The sequence below is a fragment of the Idiotropiscis lumnitzeri genome, chromosome 13 (assembly GCF_059441095.1).
Source record: "Idiotropiscis lumnitzeri isolate Australia: NSW breed Sydney's pygmy pipehorse chromosome 13, RoL_Ilum_1.0, whole genome shotgun sequence".
In the NCBI taxonomy this organism is placed as follows: domain Eukaryota; kingdom Metazoa; phylum Chordata; class Actinopteri; order Syngnathiformes; family Syngnathidae; genus Idiotropiscis; species Idiotropiscis lumnitzeri.
The window spans coordinates 9,585,024-9,603,390 of record NC_142403.1 but is presented as its reverse complement, the minus strand read 5'-3'; the positions used below and the strand labels follow the sequence as shown (position 1 = coordinate 9,603,390).

General features: G+C 41.9%; 1 protein-coding gene across 2 annotated transcripts in view; it reads left to right on the top strand.

Moving 5' to 3' along the window:
• The window catches only part of kdm4b (lysine (K)-specific demethylase 4B), a 31,905-nt gene that overhangs the window by 1,313 nt on the left and 12,225 nt on the right, over window positions 1-18,367 (top strand). For both annotated transcript variants that reach the window (XM_088313388.1, XM_088313387.1), the window contains exons 2-8: window positions 6,319-6,724; window positions 7,599-7,774; window positions 8,021-8,135; window positions 9,943-10,136; window positions 13,244-13,293; window positions 15,014-15,117; window positions 15,784-15,921. In XM_088313388.1, the coding sequence (XP_088169514.1) occupies window positions 6,347-6,724; window positions 7,599-7,774; window positions 8,021-8,135; window positions 9,943-10,136; window positions 13,244-13,293; window positions 15,014-15,117; window positions 15,784-15,921 (1,155 nt within the window). In that variant the 5' untranslated portion in view covers window positions 6,319-6,346. The remainder of the gene's footprint in view (window positions 1-6,318; window positions 6,725-7,598; window positions 7,775-8,020; window positions 8,136-9,942; window positions 10,137-13,243; window positions 13,294-15,013; window positions 15,118-15,783; window positions 15,922-18,367) is intronic.

The window sequence follows — 18,367 nt, the reverse complement described above, 5'->3', positions numbered from 1 at the left end:
CATTGATGATACTTTATAAATATATTTTAAAATCTCAAGTGCCTTCTGTGTAACTATTGTCTTATTTATCTAATTTATATATTTATCTGAATTATTGTTGTATTGCACTGGAGAGGGGAGACCTCTAATCTCGTTGCACACTTGAGTACAATGACAATTTAGGGATTTCTGATTCTGATTCTGTAGCGTGGCTTGAACTAGTGTTGAATTTCTGCCTTTGATCTTGATCTTGACCAGATTATGTTGAGCACATCAACATTTCTTATTGTGGGGGATCCAGAAATTCTTGGATCAGCATAAAACAAAACGAAGATGACTAGAACTTGTCTTAATTTATTTTAGAAAACTCCTTTTTCCACTAAATAACACCATTGATTAATGTATAAAATAAGAACACAGCCTGCCTTAAATTTCACTTCCATTGCATGTAAATTTAATGGCTATATTTGACATTTTGAGTTGAATTTCATGTTTTTTTTAACTGGATAAAGGTGTTTGATGACCTAATTAAAGACAACGTTTTAGTTATATCTACGTATTTTTTAAATTAAAAGAAAAAAACACCTCAAAGTTCAATATATGGCTCAGTTTCCTTTAAACATGGAGAATGAATTACGATGTACTAACTAGCCTTACTTTTGCCAAGTGGCTACACGTTTCTAACTGCTAGTAGCGGAAAGTTGCTATATATTGCAACAAATTTAATTATGTGTTTTATTTTTTGTGATGCCAATGAGCGCTTGTGGCTAATATGTTCTGTCCCAGTTCATGTGTGCATAGCTATGTGAGAGAGAGTGTGTGAGATCTTTCTCCTTTGATGTCAAATGCGGACAAACACACACTCCTGTTTTGGTTGTTAATAAATGTCAGTTCACTGACTAATGCCTCCTTAATCCGTAGTAGATGATACAATATATTATCTTACCGTAATGGACATTGTGTTAGTGTGAGTGTTACAAATTTACATCAAACACACACCGCAATTTGTGTGTGCTAACTACAGTTTGCCTCCAGACACGATTGAATGTGTCAGAAATGATAAAAGGCGTCAGCCTCAACGTGCTTCCTTTCTTGACATTTCTTGATGAGCAGGAATCCTTGCCGTGATGCCATGAACGTGAGGATTGCATCTTAAGTATTTGTGGTTGAAATATGCCATAACTTTAGAATTCTGTTGCTAACAGCAGGTAGCCATGGCATTCCTTACCCACAATGCTTCTGTTTACATCTCAGATGACCCGGATTAACATTATGGCGCTTGTGCGCCCTAGACAGGCTACAGCCAGCTAGGGGAGAAGTGTGAGACGAGGCTGTTTCAAGAGAAAATTAATGTACCAAATAAACGTGTGAATTAATGACTCGTCGACTACTTAAATTAATTGTCGACGATTTGGACGTTGTCGTGATTAGTCGATTAATCTTGGCAGCCCTACTTTAAAATAAAAGCCTCCTACGGCTATTACATTGGTGTCAATGTATTATGATGTATATGGGTGGCTTTAAGTTTGAGGTTAACCTTTGTAGGCAGGGGGATATGTTATCAGTAGGTTTACTGCTTCCTTGTCATGTCTAAATGACATATGGTTGCCTTTATTTTGAGGTTAGCCTTTGTGTAGGCAGGGTGTTTCATTATCAGTATGTTTGCAGCTTCCATGATATGTCTAAGAGACATCTACTAGGGTTTTCAAGTTACTCTGCTGCTGTTGTGTGCAATGATCATGTTGCTTTCACATGAATGCACACCCTTTTTTTTTTTTAACCTACCATCCACGGGCGACGTGCGGCCCGAATCGTGTTCTGTAATCCTCACGCATGACTAATTGGTATCTCTCGATTATTTCAAAATGTCTTAGAAATAGAAATAGAAATAGAAATCCCTTTATTGTCATTGTACTCAAGTGTGCAACGAGATTAGAGGGCTCCCCTCTCCAGTGCAATACAACAATAATACAGACAAATATATAAATTAGATAAATAAAGAAGACAGTGCAATGGAATTCAGTACTGAATAGGGCATATAGAAAAACATCACAATGCTGTTTTGCGAGGTTAGGGTGGTCTCGTGTGTGTGTGAGAGTTCAGTATGGAGATGGCTCTCGGAAAGAAACTGTTTCTCAGTCTATTTGTCCTTGATTTGATGCATCTGTAGCGCCTGCCAGAGGGCAACAGGTCGAACAGGTGTGAGTTTGGGTGGGTATTGTCATTGACGATGTTGAGAGCCCTTCTGAGGCACCGGGCGGTGTAGATGTCCGACAGTGGGGGGAGAGGGCAGCCAATAATCCTTTGCGCTGTTTTGACTGTCCTCTGGAGCCTCACTCTGTCCGCCTCAGTGCAGCCGCTGTACCAGGTGGAGACACAGTACGTCAGCAGGCTCTCGATGGACGAGTGGTAGAAGGCCAGCAGCAGCTTCCTGTCCAGGTTGAATTTCCTGAGGACTCTCAGGAAGTGCAGACGTTGGCGGACCTTCTTTACCACTGCTGTGGTGTTGTGACTCCAAGAAAGGTCATCGGAGATCTGTACTCCCAGGAACTTGAACGTGTGGACCCTCTCCACACACACGCCTTCGATGCAGAGGGGGGGCGGCAGCGTCTTGTTCCTCCTGAAGTCGACGACAATCTCCTTTGTTTTAGCAGAGTTAAGGTGCAGTCTGTTGTCCTTGCACCAAGTTGTCAGTCTCTTTACCTCCTCTCTGTAGGCTGTCTCGTCACCTTCCGAGATCAGACCGACCACTGTCGTGTCGTCAGCAAACTTGACGATGGTGTTGTTGCCGTGGGCCGGGCTGCAGTCGTAGGTGTAGAGGGCGTACAGGAGAGGGCTCAGCACGCATCCTTGGGGGGAACCGGTGCTCAGCATGAGGGTGGAGGACGTGTAGGGGCCGAGCAACACAGTCTGGGGTCTGTTGGTCAGAAAGTCCTTAATCCAGATGCGTGTGAGGGCAGGGAGGCCGAGAGTGTCCAGTTTGGCGACGAGGATGTCTGGGATGATCGTGTTGAATGCCGAGCTGTAGTCCACAAAGAGCATCCTTGCATAGCTCTGCTGTCGTTCCAGGTGGCCCAGCACAACATGCAGAGCAGTGTCGATGGCGTCCTCAGTGGATCTGTTAGCCCGGTATGCAAACTGGTAGGGGTCCAGAGTGGGAGGAAGGCAGTCCCTGATGTGCTGGAGAACCAGCCTCTCGAAGCACTTCATAATGACTGGTGTGAGAGCAACAGGACGGTAGTCATTCAGGTGGACGGCTGGTGACTTTTTGGGGACAGGAATAATGGTGGAAGTTTTCAAGCAGGAGGGGATGACTGCCTGAGCCAGGGAGCGGTTGAAGATCCTGCAGAAAACATGTGACAGTTGGTGGGCACATGCTCTGAGGACCTTGCCTGGTATTCCGTCGGGTCCAGTAGCTTTCCTGGGGTTGACCGCCAGGAGCGCGCGCCTCACATCGTGTTCCTCTACGATGAGTGGGGGGGAGTTGGAGCTTGAAGTGCGGGGGTGTGACGGTTGGGGCGAGTCAAAGTGAGCGAAGAAGCAGTTAAGCTCCTCTGCCAGCGATGCACTCGGGTCTACAGAGGTCGTGCTGCTGCCACGGAAGTTGGTGATGCTCCGTAGACCCTGCCACACCTCCCGTGGCCTGTTACTGGCAAGGTGGGCCTCCAGCCTCCCCTTGTAGGTTGCCTTGGCTAGCTTGATGCCTTTGCTCAGGTCAGCACGAGCCACCCTGTACTGGGCTTTGTCGCCTGACCTGAAGGCAGCGTCACGGGCCTTGAGGAGAGAGCGAACCCTGCTGGACATCCAGGGCTTCGCATTTGGAAAGGTCCGTATAGTCTTATGTTGGGACACAGTTTCCATGCAGAACTTGATGTAGTCCAGTACACAGTGCGTGTAGACATCAAGGTCCTGATGATCAAAGAGGTCCCAGTTTGTGTCATGAAAGCAGTCCTGTAATTCACTCATGGCGTCGTCACGCCAGGTTTTCACAGTCTTTGTGGTAGGCCTGAATCTGCGCCTGAGAGGGGTGTACGCAGGTGCGAGCTGCAAGGACAGGTGGTCTGACTGGCCGAGAGGGGCGAGTGGGAGGGCTCTGTATGCGTGCTTGATGTTCGAGTACACATGGTCGAGAGTGTTGTCTCCCCTCGTTGGGCACTTGACATGCTGGTGAAACTCTGGGAGTACAGTCTTTAAATTGGCCTTATTAAAGTCTCCCGCTACTACGTGAACGCCATCAGGGTGGGCCCGCTGATGTTTATTGATGACGCACGCGAGTAGCGAGAGCGCCGTGCTAGTGCTAGCGTCGGGAGGGATGTAAACAGCTGTGACAATCACTACCGTTAGCTCCCTCGGGAGAAAATAAGGCCGGCATTTAACGGACATGAACTCGATGTCGGGGGAAGAGTGCTTCTCGACGATCGTGCTATCGCCGCACCAGTTCTCATGCACGTAAACACAGAGCCCCCCGCCCCTCCTCTTACCGGTGTCCCTCGTCCGATCCGCGCGATGTAGCGAGCGCCCGGCCAGCTGGATGCTAGCGTCGGGGACGTCTGCGTGCAGCCAGGTTTCCGTGACGACGATCACACTGCTATCGCGCACATAGCGGTTTCCCAGGATTTGTAATCCCAGGTCGTCGATTTTGTGGACCACGGATCTGGCGTTGGTGAGGTGCAGACTCGGTAGTGGTTGCCTATGGGGCTGCCGTCGCAGCCGTTGCAAGACACCGGACCTGCAGCCTCGCTTCTGCTTCCTCTCTCTGCGTCGCCTGCGCCGCCTCCCGGCCCCGATGACCAGCCATGGTGAGCCGGGCAGCCTCGCCAGTTCGTTCGGAATTTTGCGATCATAGCAAAATTCCTCTGTGATGGTTATTTCGCATCGATATCCAATGTTCACGATGTCTTGGCGGGTATATCGATGTTGTGCCTCAGTTGATGCCAATAAGAGCAAGCAAACACTAATAAAAAGTAAAAAGGAGCACTGTGAGGGGGAGCTGTTAGCCGCTGCGTCCATGCGCGCCGCCATCTTGGCAACATGTTGCGCTGTTGACATTTGAACTAACTAACGACTAACGACAGAAAAAAGTGGCCAAATTTTCGTAGTTGCATTATTTGGAGGGAACAATGAACTGGGGAGGCATACCCGCCTGCTGACCGCTGTTAGCTGCCGTCTGGCTCCTGAGAGTTGACACGACTTTAGCAGAGCTAAATGTCCGACATATAACCAGTCAGGGTTCATGTGCACATTGTTGCTCATGTCCGCTTCAGCCTGTGTAAGTGGAGAAGCGATCGGTATGGTATTTTTGATTTTGGGAAGGTGAGCACATGAGCTCATGTTTGATGTTGATAAATCCAAACTATTGTGCAGAAGGCTTTTATACTTTCACAGGTTGGAGTGGAGAAGAGAAGTAATGCGCATTTGCAATTTGGTGGCAATCGGTCATCGATTTAGACAACACAACAATTTGAGCAACATTACCTCGCTTGCCTCCCTGCTGTGACGTAGATGCTGAGACAGGAAAAAAATTTATAGTAATTATATTTCGGACATTTGGCTTCACTAAAGTTGTGTCAACTCTGCTGGCAGCGGGCAGTCAGCAGGCGGGCCTGGACCTTTATCCCATGTTTTTCAAGTCGTCGCTTATTTCCTAATTTCTCACAAATTAATAGATTAAAAAAAGAAAATGATAACTTATTTCTGTTTCCTGCTTAAAAAAAAAATAAACTGAGCTTGTTAGTGTAAAATGGGCCATGAAATAAAAACAATTTCGATTATCCTGACTGGGGGGGTCCCACTCCCCACCCCGTATTTTTGGGAAATAATAAATGACCACTATGTTGAAAGTAAATTGAATAGTAAAAATAAAAAATAGACCCGGAAAAATATAAAATTCTAATTTTAAAGTGTAAAAAGAATTTGAATTCACCTCCTGCAACAATATTGCCAATTTTACAACTGTTTAAAAGTCTAGAGCTCCTCTAAAACCTTTCTTTTAATGTCACTTCAATAACAAGGGCAGAAAAGAAATAATGAGCAATTAACGTAAGCGATGACTTGCCCCCTTGCTCCTTCATTAGTCCAAGTGTGATGTGGACGTTCTTTTCTTAAGATTTGATTTTTGGCATGTTGTTCTGTCACCCTCCTCCATTGCTCCGAAATAATATTTGACGGCGTGCTAAACCTCCCAGTCCTTTACATGTTTCATAAAAACTGAATTAAACTGCCGTGATACGCAGGATGCAACTTCACCACTATTCATTTGAGTATCCATTTCAAAATTGACATTGCATCCAGTCAAGTTAAGAAACTGACAAATACTGAATGTCCACATTTTCCTCTTAGGTTTACCTGCAACCCATCGGTGTCCCCAATGGCGACCAACATAGTCATGGATACGGTGCTGCCTCCCCAACCTCTTCCTGCATCACTGCCTGCAGCTCCAAATGGGACTCCCATCCAGGAGCCAGTGCTGGCTGAAATACCAGAGAAAGTGGGGACCTCGCACCCCATTCCTGCCCGGGCTGCCAATCAACCTCAGCCTCCACAATTAAATATCGCTGGTGGCCTTGCCCCTGATTCCGAGGGGCCCCAGGCTCCTCTGCCTCCACCACCACCACCGCCATCCTGCACTAAGAACCCCAACTGCAAGATCATGACCTTCCGTCCGACCATGGAAGAATTTAAAGATTTTGCCAAATACATTGTCTACATGGAGAGTGAAGGAGCTCATCGTGCCGGTCTGGCCAAGGTGAGCACAACACATGAAGATGTTTCGCCCCCATATGTTTACGAACGTGTATTTGGTAAGGTTACAGTGAGGGTGCCACTCATCTACAGTTTTCTCATGTTTTTTAGTCAAATATAGGTAAATGCTATACATGCTTACTGTAACACCCAATGCTGTTTCTCAAATGCCCGTCTCCTTCTAATGCGACATGTGAGGCAAGGAGTAACTAATATTAGTCACCAGTTGATAGGCAACCAGCTTTATAGTGAACAGAAGCAGGATGGAAGTTTCCAGAAAATATCCAACAGGCAGGTCAGGCTCCTTTTGGGGTTGATGTCAGGGAAAGCAGAGAGGTAAATGTTTATGGGGGTTTAAGCCTGCTAAAGTGCCATCCCAGACCTGCAGCAAGACAAGTACCAATAGCATTAAAACGTGCACTCTCGCTAGTGTGACCAGAAAAAATTTTACCAGCACACATGGAAAAGAATTGGAGCATTTGCGAACATAATGGTCGCGGTGTCGAGCCCTGTTTTAAGGGTTTAGACGATATAAGCAATCCCAAAAAAAAATTGGTGCACCTGTGAAGTAAATTAGCAGCGGAATATCTTGTATATTAAACTTAATGTTGTTTTTTATTGTATTTTTTTAGATGAATAGCACACTGAATAAATTCATTGTGAAAGTGTGAGTAATTCAAAGTCTGAATCCGGTCAAATTATAAACCTCGGTCCAAAATCTACCCACTCTGAACGGTTCTCAGTCACCATTGCATCCGTAGTAGCTGCCTGTCGGTGTGATGTATTTTGTGGCGTGTTTGAAAATAAATCGCCTCTAAATGTTTTTCTACAGTGACAATATTAACATGACAATTATAAACACTGTGTTCCCCAACTAGGTGATTCCTCCGGATGGTTGGAAACCACGGAAATCTTATGAGGCCATTGAGGATATGGTGATCCCAGCTCCCATCATGCAAGTGGTGACTGGTCAGTCTGGTCTATTTACCCAGTACAACATCCAGAAGAAATCCATGACAGTGGGCGAGTACCGCAAACTGGCCAACAGTAAAAAGTAAGTTCATATTCTCACAGCAGGGACTCAAAGCCAACTTGATGTTCATCTTAACTAAATATAAAGATGGTTGACGTTGATTCATGTAGTTTGAGGCAATGACTCTTCTGTGTCTTTGCCCAAGCAAAAAAACATTTTCATAAGCAAGTGGAGAATGGATGAAAGATATTATTTTCTCATTTCAGGCTACTTGTCATCTCTGTGTCTTTCAACTCATTGTAACTCATGGGTTTTGTCTTGTTTTAGGTACTGCACGCCACGGCATAAAGACTTTGATGACCTCGAGAGGAAGTACTGGAAGAACCTGACTTTTGTGTCACCCATTTATGGTGCGGACGTTAGTGGCTCTATCTATGATGAGGTATGTGTTTAAGGTGTTCCTTATTTGATGGCAACAGCTGATTAAACATAAAATTATCATGATGCCATTTTTTTCAATTTACTAAACACATCGCACGCATTGGTGATCCTCAGGGGTCAATTTGACCCAAAGCTGATTTAGCCGCAGAGTGTGAGAGACCTAATATCCCCTCACCAGCAGGTTCAGGCTTTATTCTTTTGGGTTGATGCGTTAAAAGGGGTGGGGAAAATAACTGTTTCCGCGAGAACTTTGATAGTTCCCACAAGATTAGTTTACCCCCCAATGACGTTGGAGGTCATGCAAAATAAGGGAGGAACAAACATATAAAAGCTTGCACAACAGCCCTGTACCCACATTATTCAAGATTGTCCCCTGTTTATACCGTAATCTGGATGCTCTCTCACTTAAAACTGTCCAGTGGGAAAAAGGTTTACTGTCCAGGAACTGTTGGAACAGCTCCCTGCCAGTGAATGTGACATAGAGGAGAATGTCTGAGACAGCAGTGTGTTGAGAAGGACCCTGATTTTGAGGCACTCTTTTTGGATTAGAATTAGAGTTTTGACAGTCTTGTTGTCTCTCAATCACCAGCAGACACGATCCCTTTCAAAAATCAAAAGAAAATATGGTCCTTTTTCCTGCTTTAAAAGCAAGGTAGCCTTGGCGCTGCTAATATGATCGTTTCCATTTTCTGCAGGCATGTAGAAATGGGGTCAAATTGACCCCAAGTGTCAAATGTGTTAAAATGTTTGAGGCTAATCCAATCCAAGGGTCAATTCATATTCCACAAGCGCAATGATTATCAATCTGAATGCTGTGTTTGGACTGGTGGGGGCGCATAGAGCATATTATTCTCAAGAAATAGAATTGTGTTCCCCTTTTAATTGTTGAAATTCTTCCATCAGTTAATTTTCCTGCTGTTGTGAATAAAGCAGGCAGTTAACCATAAATTTGCTTGATCACAGACAAAATCTGGAGTGCTTCGCAGAGCTGGTACACTGATTAAGAGAGTTTCTCATTCAAGATGAAAATACATATTTATATTCATTGAATAATTCAGTAAGTCAATAGGCTTGAACGAAAGGGATTTCTGATTCAGATTTTGTCACCTGCTTGTATAGAGGGTCCTTGGTTTACAAAGATCTACTTCGCACAGCGGACAAAGAATGTCATGTGGCACAGGAAGGCACTCTGTTATCACTATCTGTTTTTTTTATTATTCTTTATTGATGGCCTGATATTTTACATTTAATTATTTTGTACTTATTTCCTGAAAGTTTTCATATAAATATTTACCATAATTATGACTTGACTGATATACAGTATGATTGCTGTGCATTCCGACTTAAAAATGTGGTTCACGTCGCTGCTGTAGGAATGGAACTCTGTCCTAAACTGAGGACCCCCTGTAACGGTTATTAGTTAATAGCTTCTCTGCAATGTCTGTACACTCCTCAACATGTCTGAATGAGAGCCAGTTACCAGATAAAGTCCCTTTACATTGGCTTGATGTCTGACAGTTGCTCAAAGATTTTCATGGTTAATGTGAGTGTACATGTGGCGATGCCCACTCAAAAGATAACATCATACAAAAAAGGATCTTTGCAGCTGCTGCGCCATCTAGTGGTGAAACCACAAATGTACAGTGAGGATCATACATTTCCATACATAGGGTTTGCGTACCTGCAGTATCATTCATATATTTTCCAATGTATGGGAAAGGGAAATTCATGGCCTATCCTGTAGACTGTAAAGTTAAATGTACTGGTTCAGTTGCTTTGTTTAACAAGTGCATTCTGTCCCTGATCAGGACATTCAAGAATGGAACATTGGCCACCTGAACACACTGCTTGACATGGTGGAGCAAGAGTGTGGAATCGTTATAGATGGTGTGAACACTCCATATCTGTACTTTGGTATGTGGAAGACCACCTTTGCCTGGCACACTGAAGACATGGATCTCTACAGCATCAACTACCTGCATTTTGGGCAGTCTAAGTCTTGGTCAGTTCCTCTTTCTTATATTCTTGGGGGGACTTTTTTTTTTTCTTTTGTCAGTGCATTTATGAACGTAGTACAGCCATGCAACACTTCTTTATTATATTATATTTATATTTACGTGTTTGCCAATTGTAATGTTTTGAAGCATCAGGTTACACTTTACCTCTTTGAGAAAAACCTGTCGTGAACTGAAACCCATTTCCCGTGCGTCTGTGTGTCACCATCAAATTCAACCATAGCAACATGAATGCATCACCTCTCCTTTCGTCATCAAGCCTTCATCAGTCTGTCATAATACATTTGTTTATTTTTCTGAAGCCATGCTGGTTGCCCGTCTCTTTCAGTTCTCACACCCTCGCACGTATAACTAACTACCTGTGTCATTATTTGAAGGATTGCACATATAAGAGAGAGGCCAGAGTAGAGGAATGTTTGGAAAGATTTCTCATCATGAATCTGACAATACTCTTTCTCTCGTGTAAAGGTTTGTCTTAGGGGAAAAGTGGATAGCTCACTATCTACATTTGTAGGCTGTAGCTGCGTGAAATAAGTTAAGTAAAGTACATTACTGTCAGGGGTGGCATGCTCATCTGGAATGTTTCGGACTGCGGAGATATTTAAATTTTTCCCGAATGGCCGGTGTACTTCCGTGCCGTTTCTGCCCATGACTCCCGCCAGGAGCCGTCCACCAATCCTTGAACATTCTCTTGAAATCCTGCTTTTAATGCCAACAAAAAGAAACGGTTTCGGGGTCGTTTTATAATGTACAATCTTTTGGTATGGTTACTGATGTAGATTGCGAAGTAACTTTAATTTGTTAGCATCAAAACATTTAGTTTGTTTACTGCATCCTGATGAAAAGCATCAAAAATAGAATGTGTTTACTGTACCCTGACGAAAACCCGAAATTCAACACAGACTGTCAAAACAAGCATTTGCCGCTCAGCTTTGGTTTTGTGAAGTTATGCTTTTGGTAGTTAAAATCCAGAATTGGAACAGTTTATTGCTAAGTATGAAATACTTTATTGTAAAAAAAAAAATATATTTGAAAAATGATACAATATCAACATGTTTCACCATTCATTATGTCTGGAGTTTTTTTTTTTCATGAAAAATGAAAAAAATACTGCACAAAGTGACCACTGGATGAGAGTTATTTATCACTGGTAATTGCACAAAAAAGGAAAAATTATCCCCTCATTGCAGTTAATTTCTAGATGTTTCATTTAAATAAACAAGTTAGGATCATCACCTCATGCAAATATAAAACATTTTCTGAAAGTCTTCATATTCCTTCGCATAATTTTCAATGGGCTTATAAAAGAATTGTCCTATTACCTTTGCAACCGTACTTCGTGCCGTCATATTTGGCCTGACAATATACCCACACTGCGCTTGTCTTCTTTTCTGCTTCAAATCCCGTTGTGTGTCTATACTGGTGGGCGGGTGGACTCAAGCTGGCAGCTCTCTAGCTTTTGCACTGCTAAGACATGTGACTGCATCGAACAGAGCGAGTGGAGGGAGGAACAAGGTGTCTCTGCTTCACACTGAGACAGAAGCGCCTGTTTTGATAAAAACGCGGTAGTGCACGCGAGTTCAAAATGGCGTGCATCGACCCAATATTGTAATGCACACCACTAACTACAACCACAACAGTCAGATATTAGTTAATGAATACCTCACGGAAGTGTCAATCGGCACTAGCCTTATTAATTTTTTGTAATGGCAATTTATTTTTAGATAGAGTTGTAGTCATTTGAGTGTCTCTGTTTCTTCTCATAGGGTAACAAAGCACACAGGCGTCTGCTCTGCCGCCTCATTCTGCCTCTTGAGTTGCATTACAGTACACAAACTGAGAGATAACCTCAGAGAGTTGTAAAAGTGCAGCCCCATGCTCTGTCTTTCTACTCAGGATCAAGATGTTCTGTTGCCATAGCAGCAGCGGCCTTGAGGCTGAGAACGCAGGATTACCGATAGTTTGCTTTGAGATTTGGGATTTTTTTTTTAATTTTCTTTTTTCTAATTCTCTATCAACAGGAAAATTCTGTGTGGAGCTGAAGGAATGAATGTTCTGTAAATGAGAGCAATCCAGTGCAGCATCACTGTCATTTTGCTCTAGAAAGCTTCCTTTATTAAAATAACTGGAATATAATCAAAATGCTTCTAACTTTGCATGACGTTTAGTATTAGTGACAAGAATCTGACGAGCAAGGACGGAAAATAAAGACACTTTTTATAGCAGGTTGCTAATTGGGATTGTGCTGAGTGATGACTTCACTGCCACTGCAGAAATTGGGCAAGATCCAACAAAGTTCTCCACATAGATAGTTTGTATTCATGTTCATATTCATTGTTTGTGACAAATTCTGTGTCTGGATTTGAACAAAACTACCCAATGCTTTTAAAATCTCTGGGCATTTGACATTTAGTGTTGTATCACTGTTTTTCATCTAGTACACAAGTTGACAGACATGTAGGCAATGACCAATAAGACCTTTTAATTGTCCCAAGCTTTGCACAGGATGCTTTTGATTTTGGGTAATTAAATGCTCGATGCATCCAGCATTGTTGAGCAAAACTAGGGAAGAGATGGAAAGCTGAAGGAGTGTCTTTGATCTGTAGATGGCAGTGTGACGCCTTATCTTGCCATCTCAGACCAATGAACTTTCACAGTTTTTTTTTTTTTTACCCATATCATTTTGATCCACCTCCCAATACCTCATTTTCTGATTCATTCCTTCTCTGTCGGTGCCGTCGTTCTCACAATGATCTTCTGTTCTCTCTGCCTTATTTTTTACATCATGTCACTTTTTCCTTGTGTACCGAACAGCCATTGTGTTTAGACATGACAAAAAATGTTTATCCTATTTTTAGTTGTTATTCAAATTTTCGTATTGAGTAAACATATTTGCGTTGATGTTGCTGTTAAAAAGATGCACAATAACGACTTCAAAAATGTATCGATAAATTAATGTCAGCTTTCTTAAAATAACAGAAGACTGTCCTATTGCTCAACATATTTCTGCTCTTGCCTGTGAACATGATTTAGCATTCCTATAAAAGTTGGGCATGTTTTGGGGGCTAATGATTTTTCTCGCTTGTCTCTGCAGGTATTGTATCCCACCGGAGCATGGCAAAAGGCTGGAGAGATTGGCGCAAGGTAAGACACCATTTCTACTGTTTGTGTTTATGTAAATTGGTCTGTAATTCTTAGCAGGTTTTTTTTTTTAAAGAAAATGTTTTCATCTGATGCAAATCACATAAAAATTCTGTGATTGTATAAGGTTTCTGCAACTTTTCAAGACTTATGCTTGAATTTATACATGGCTATGAGAAGTCTTGGCATCTATTAAAATGCTAGGTTTTCAAGATACAAATGGTTTTCAATACTTTTTTGCACCATTGGTGACCCAAATGGAGGTCAGGTGTTTTCGTATGCTCTTTCTGGTGTGTTTGTCGTCACATCCACAGTCAGCTGTCACAATATCTGAGGGACCTCATTGTTTAAAGGTATCAGTCAGGTGAATCCTATGAAAGAGCACACGCCCTTTTGAAATGTTTTAACTTTTTTGTGTGTCGTCCATGCTATAGATCAGATCAATGGTTTAAAAACTTTTGAAATTATTTATGCATTGCAACTTTTTGGTAGGTCATTTGATGGACCTACAACTGTCTTTTTATAATAATTACCCCCATTTTTTTTAAACAATGATAAACGAGAGTTCTGATTGGTTAAGCTTGCAAACTGAAATAACTGCATTTACAAATATACAATTGAGAATTGTTGACAGTAACATTTGCTGTCATGTAACATTTTTCTTTTCCGTCACATGGAGGAGATGAAGATTAAAAAGCAAATAAACTGCACAGAATAGAACCTTAGTAATTCTATACAAAGCCACTTTGTATTCACTTTGATTTTGGAAGTGAGCTTTTCGGTCAATGCCAATTACAACCTTCCTCTTTCTTTCAAAGCAGCTGGCAGCACGTGTGTAAAGTGGGAGGAAAGGGGCACTAACATTATTTAACAAGCACCCATTGACCTATTAAAGCCCCCGTCCGCTCTGGCTGTCTCACGGTTTATGAGGTCCTAAAAAAAAGGCGGTTATGAGCGTCGTAGGATTGCCTAATGGGGCTGTGACAATGGTCTTGTTACTCGCAAACCCCTTTTTCGACATTAGCCACAATGCAGTGGCAGTTGTCATAGCAGTCGCCTTTTGTCGGCAGAAATAGGGAATGGGTACAAGTGATAGATTTTTAATTTTCAAGCTCAAAAAGACAATGATTTAATGTAATGTATGAATGGATGGAAGGATGTTCTAATGATAACTGGTGGAACTAAAACTGTTTTAATTGGGTTAAATTATCTGGGTCTGTCGGTACAAGTCAGCAGCTCATGAGACAATTAGTGACCCTTTTCCGTATCCTGCTTTCTAAGGGCGAACCAAAAATGTGTTGATTTTGCCTTTGAAAAAGAACCAACGGCTCTCATTTGCGCTGCTAGCTGCTATCCGCCATCTTTATTTTTCGGGGGCACTTAAATCGCTCCTTAAGTGTTCATTTTTGTATGGTACATTTCTCCGGTGCCTGCTTTGAAAATTCGTTCATAAATCTGCGTTAAACGCTTGTCAAATTTTAAGACACGAAAGCTTGTCTTCTCTTTTCCAGTGTAATGCATTATCATTAGATGGCAATGAAATCTGTGTAAATCACATTTTACGCAAAAAGTAAAATTCTTGATTGTGATGTAACGATGGCCTGACAAAACCACCACAGCAGGAAACCGGTTTTGTCTTGCTTCCCCTTGCCAGTAGATGAGTTTTTCTAAAGCGATATAGACTTGTGAAACACCCTGTATTATTATTTGTGTTCCCTCGCAGGTTTCTTCCCTGGTAGTTCCCAAGGGTGTGATGCTTTCCTTCGCCACAAGATGACTTTGATATCTCCCTCCATCCTAAAGAAATACAGCATTCCCTTTGACAGGGTGAGCAGCAACTTTCAAACTGGCAAACGGAAATTCATCAGATTTATCACATTCTTTGTTGAAGCAAGGCAGCTTTATTTATTAAGCACATTTCACACAAGCAAGGCCACGACACCTACAAGCATTTGCAACCTCAGCAGTTAACACCATTCAGAAGCAGAGCAGAAAAATAAAAGTAGTTTAGAAAACTTACTAAACGGACGTACGTTGTCAACCTTTGCATCAGACGATGAATGGATTCACAACGTCAGGCTGTGTTTGAGTATTGAAAAATGACACTCTGATTTATGACTGTTAGTTTGTCTAATTACTTTTTGTTCCTTAAAATGGTGGAAGCATAAACACAATGTGTTGTAATTCCTATGTAAATACCCTCAAAGTAAAGCTGAGATTCTGCACTTAATGCGGTTCTTGATTGTTTCCTATCAAATCTATTGTGGTGTTGTACAGAGCTGGAATGCTGACAATTGTGTCAATGTCAAATTATTTAAGGACTGACCGAGGTCTTCCAGTAACTCAACATTCTTCACATAATTAAAAGTATAACATTTAAAAGCATTTTAACAGCTTACTATTTGTTTTTATGTTGGGTAGATGTGATTTTTTTTGGGGGGTCCAATTGTTATCTACAACGTCCTCTTAATAGATTTTTGTTTTTGCGAACAGGTAACACAGAATGAAGGAGAGTTCATGATAACTTTTCCTTATGGCTACCACGCTGGCTTCAACCATGGCTTCAACTGTGCTGAATCCACAAACTTTGCCACTCTTCGTTGGGTCGATTATGGCAAAACAGCTACTCAGGTAAGATAGTTGAGATAACATTTTTTGTATTCGGGAATACCGTATTAACTTACTGTATAGTTTGATTATACTCTACTGCTCATTGTCATGATCCATACTTACAATTCCGATGAAACAATCTCCCTGAACTGCACGGACCAAAGAAATCCTTATGAAATATGATTCAAACAATGTTATAACTTCGGATCAGTACCGGTTCCTTATTTGTTTGATCTTTTCGTCTTGCCCGATATATTTGAGAATTGCGTATTAACTCCGAAATAAGAAAACAAGAAATGGCAACATTCATTGACTTTTCTATAGCGCTTATCCTCCTTAGACTTGGTACTGAACTGTACGACAAGAAATTGCAATTTTGAGTCTGAACTGCAAACTTGGATTCACAATTGGCTATTTTTTTTTATTATTATTTTTTATTTATTTTGCGTGTCTGTGTGACTGAAAATTAGAACAGAACACATATTGTACTGTACAGTATTTGTCCTGTAAATTTTTCACTTTGTAACGGTACTATGACACCCGAATCCTCATCAAACTTGTGACTTTTCTATACTCTCATTGTGGGAAAGGTGAAAATGGGTATTAGTACAAATCAAAATGGCACTGTGGAGGCTCAGGCCAAAGGATGCATTTGCTGCATAGAATTTGGTACATCACCAAACTGACTTGCAGCTATTTTAATTTGCCGTTTCTGTATTCAAATGATCCCCGGGATCACCTCAGTTGAATCACGTGGTCTTGAGGGAAAGATGTGCTCTTGTTGGGTCTTGTTCCTTTTTTACTCACGAACTGGCTGGATAGGGGCTCTTGAGTACCGTAATATGCCCCCCCTCTGATTTAATTATGTTGACAGATTAATCATTTATTCATCCCAAGAGGGATTCAAAATAATTTGTCAAATAATTTGAAATCCAGTGTCAATCTAGACTGAAATCCACCAAACCTACACGAACAAATTGTGTGCAATGCTCCAGTTTTTCTACAGTCTGTGATAGATGCCAATTTTAGAGTACTGCAAGACTTTTTGTGTTGAGTTAGCAGAGAGACAGGCATTTAATAGTCTTATTTGAAGTGTCAACTAAATGATGGAAATAGTTCATTTGCCTCTTTCTGCCTCCCTCACTTAGTCTTCCATCATCATCCACAAGACAACGCATGTTGTTTGTGCCTGTCAAGCGGTGTCGAAATGCAATGTAGGTTGGATATTGTTTTGCCGGGGCGAGCGACCCATTCTGTTGTTCGGTAATTGAACACATGGCCCATCCGCACTGCTCAGAAAATGATTCTCCTTGAATAGAATACAGCAAGCCCGGAAACAAAATATTTTCATCCACACCTAACCCACCATCTTGTATTAATCTGACCTCATTTCGCTTCCAATCACATTTTTCATTTGGATGTTTTTCATAGAGTTTCACTCTTTGGTATTGCATACTCAGAGTAAGCATTTCTATTTTGCGCTTCGCTTGAACAGTAAGACTTGAGCTCTAGGAGTGAAGGAAATTGTTACACACAGTCACGAGCTAACACAGATCTGTTTGTTTTTTGCAGGGTTGAATGTTGGGCTGACTTTTGATTGCGAGAGTGTTTTCCATATTAACTCATTGACTGCCATTGATGGCTAAAGACGTCATAAATCTTTTTTTTTTTTTACTCGGCTGATAGTGAATGAGTTAAAAAGACCAATAAGTTGTTGACGTGTCACAGCAGCCATGGCTAGTTGGTTATGGTTCGAACTCTGGTTCAAAATCATCCACCCACACCACTTCACAGACACAGCTGTGTTGTCCTTGAGCAAGACACCAGTGGCCTGAACTGTTCCACGGGCACTTAAGTAGCCCGCTGCTCCAGTGTCTGCCACTAACGCTGTGTGTTTGCTGCGTCCACTACTGTGATCGGTCAAATCTAGAAGAGTCGTCGTCGTCGTTGTCTTGAAGGGCATACTGCAAAATCAACATTGACATCTTTGCTTAATATTTATACTTTCGAGATGTGGCATTTGAGCGTAGACGACGTGATATTTCACGAATTTGAAGCCTCATTTCATATACCTAACCAATTTATTTACTTTTTATTTTTTTTATAGGTAATGTCAACCCAACTTTTTCTTTTCAATTTGTTCTGTGCGCTTCCACTAGTCTAAATATGATTTGAGCAGCAAAATCCACCAGTTTTTTAACTTTTTAACTTCCGGTCGACTAAAAATTATAACAGAGTTACTCAGGGCTCAGATCATGACCAATCACGGCTCCCTTGTTTTCTGAAGCGGAGTCAGGATTAGTCGTTACCTGACCCTTGAGCAACTGTGATGTCATTTCCAGTTGACAGAAAGTGACAAATTGGCCGTCCCCTGAGATGGATAAAAACGGCTGCTAAACTCAAATTCCATTAAGTGCAATATTAATCAGAATGCCTTGTTAAAACTAGTGGAGGCACACACAACATA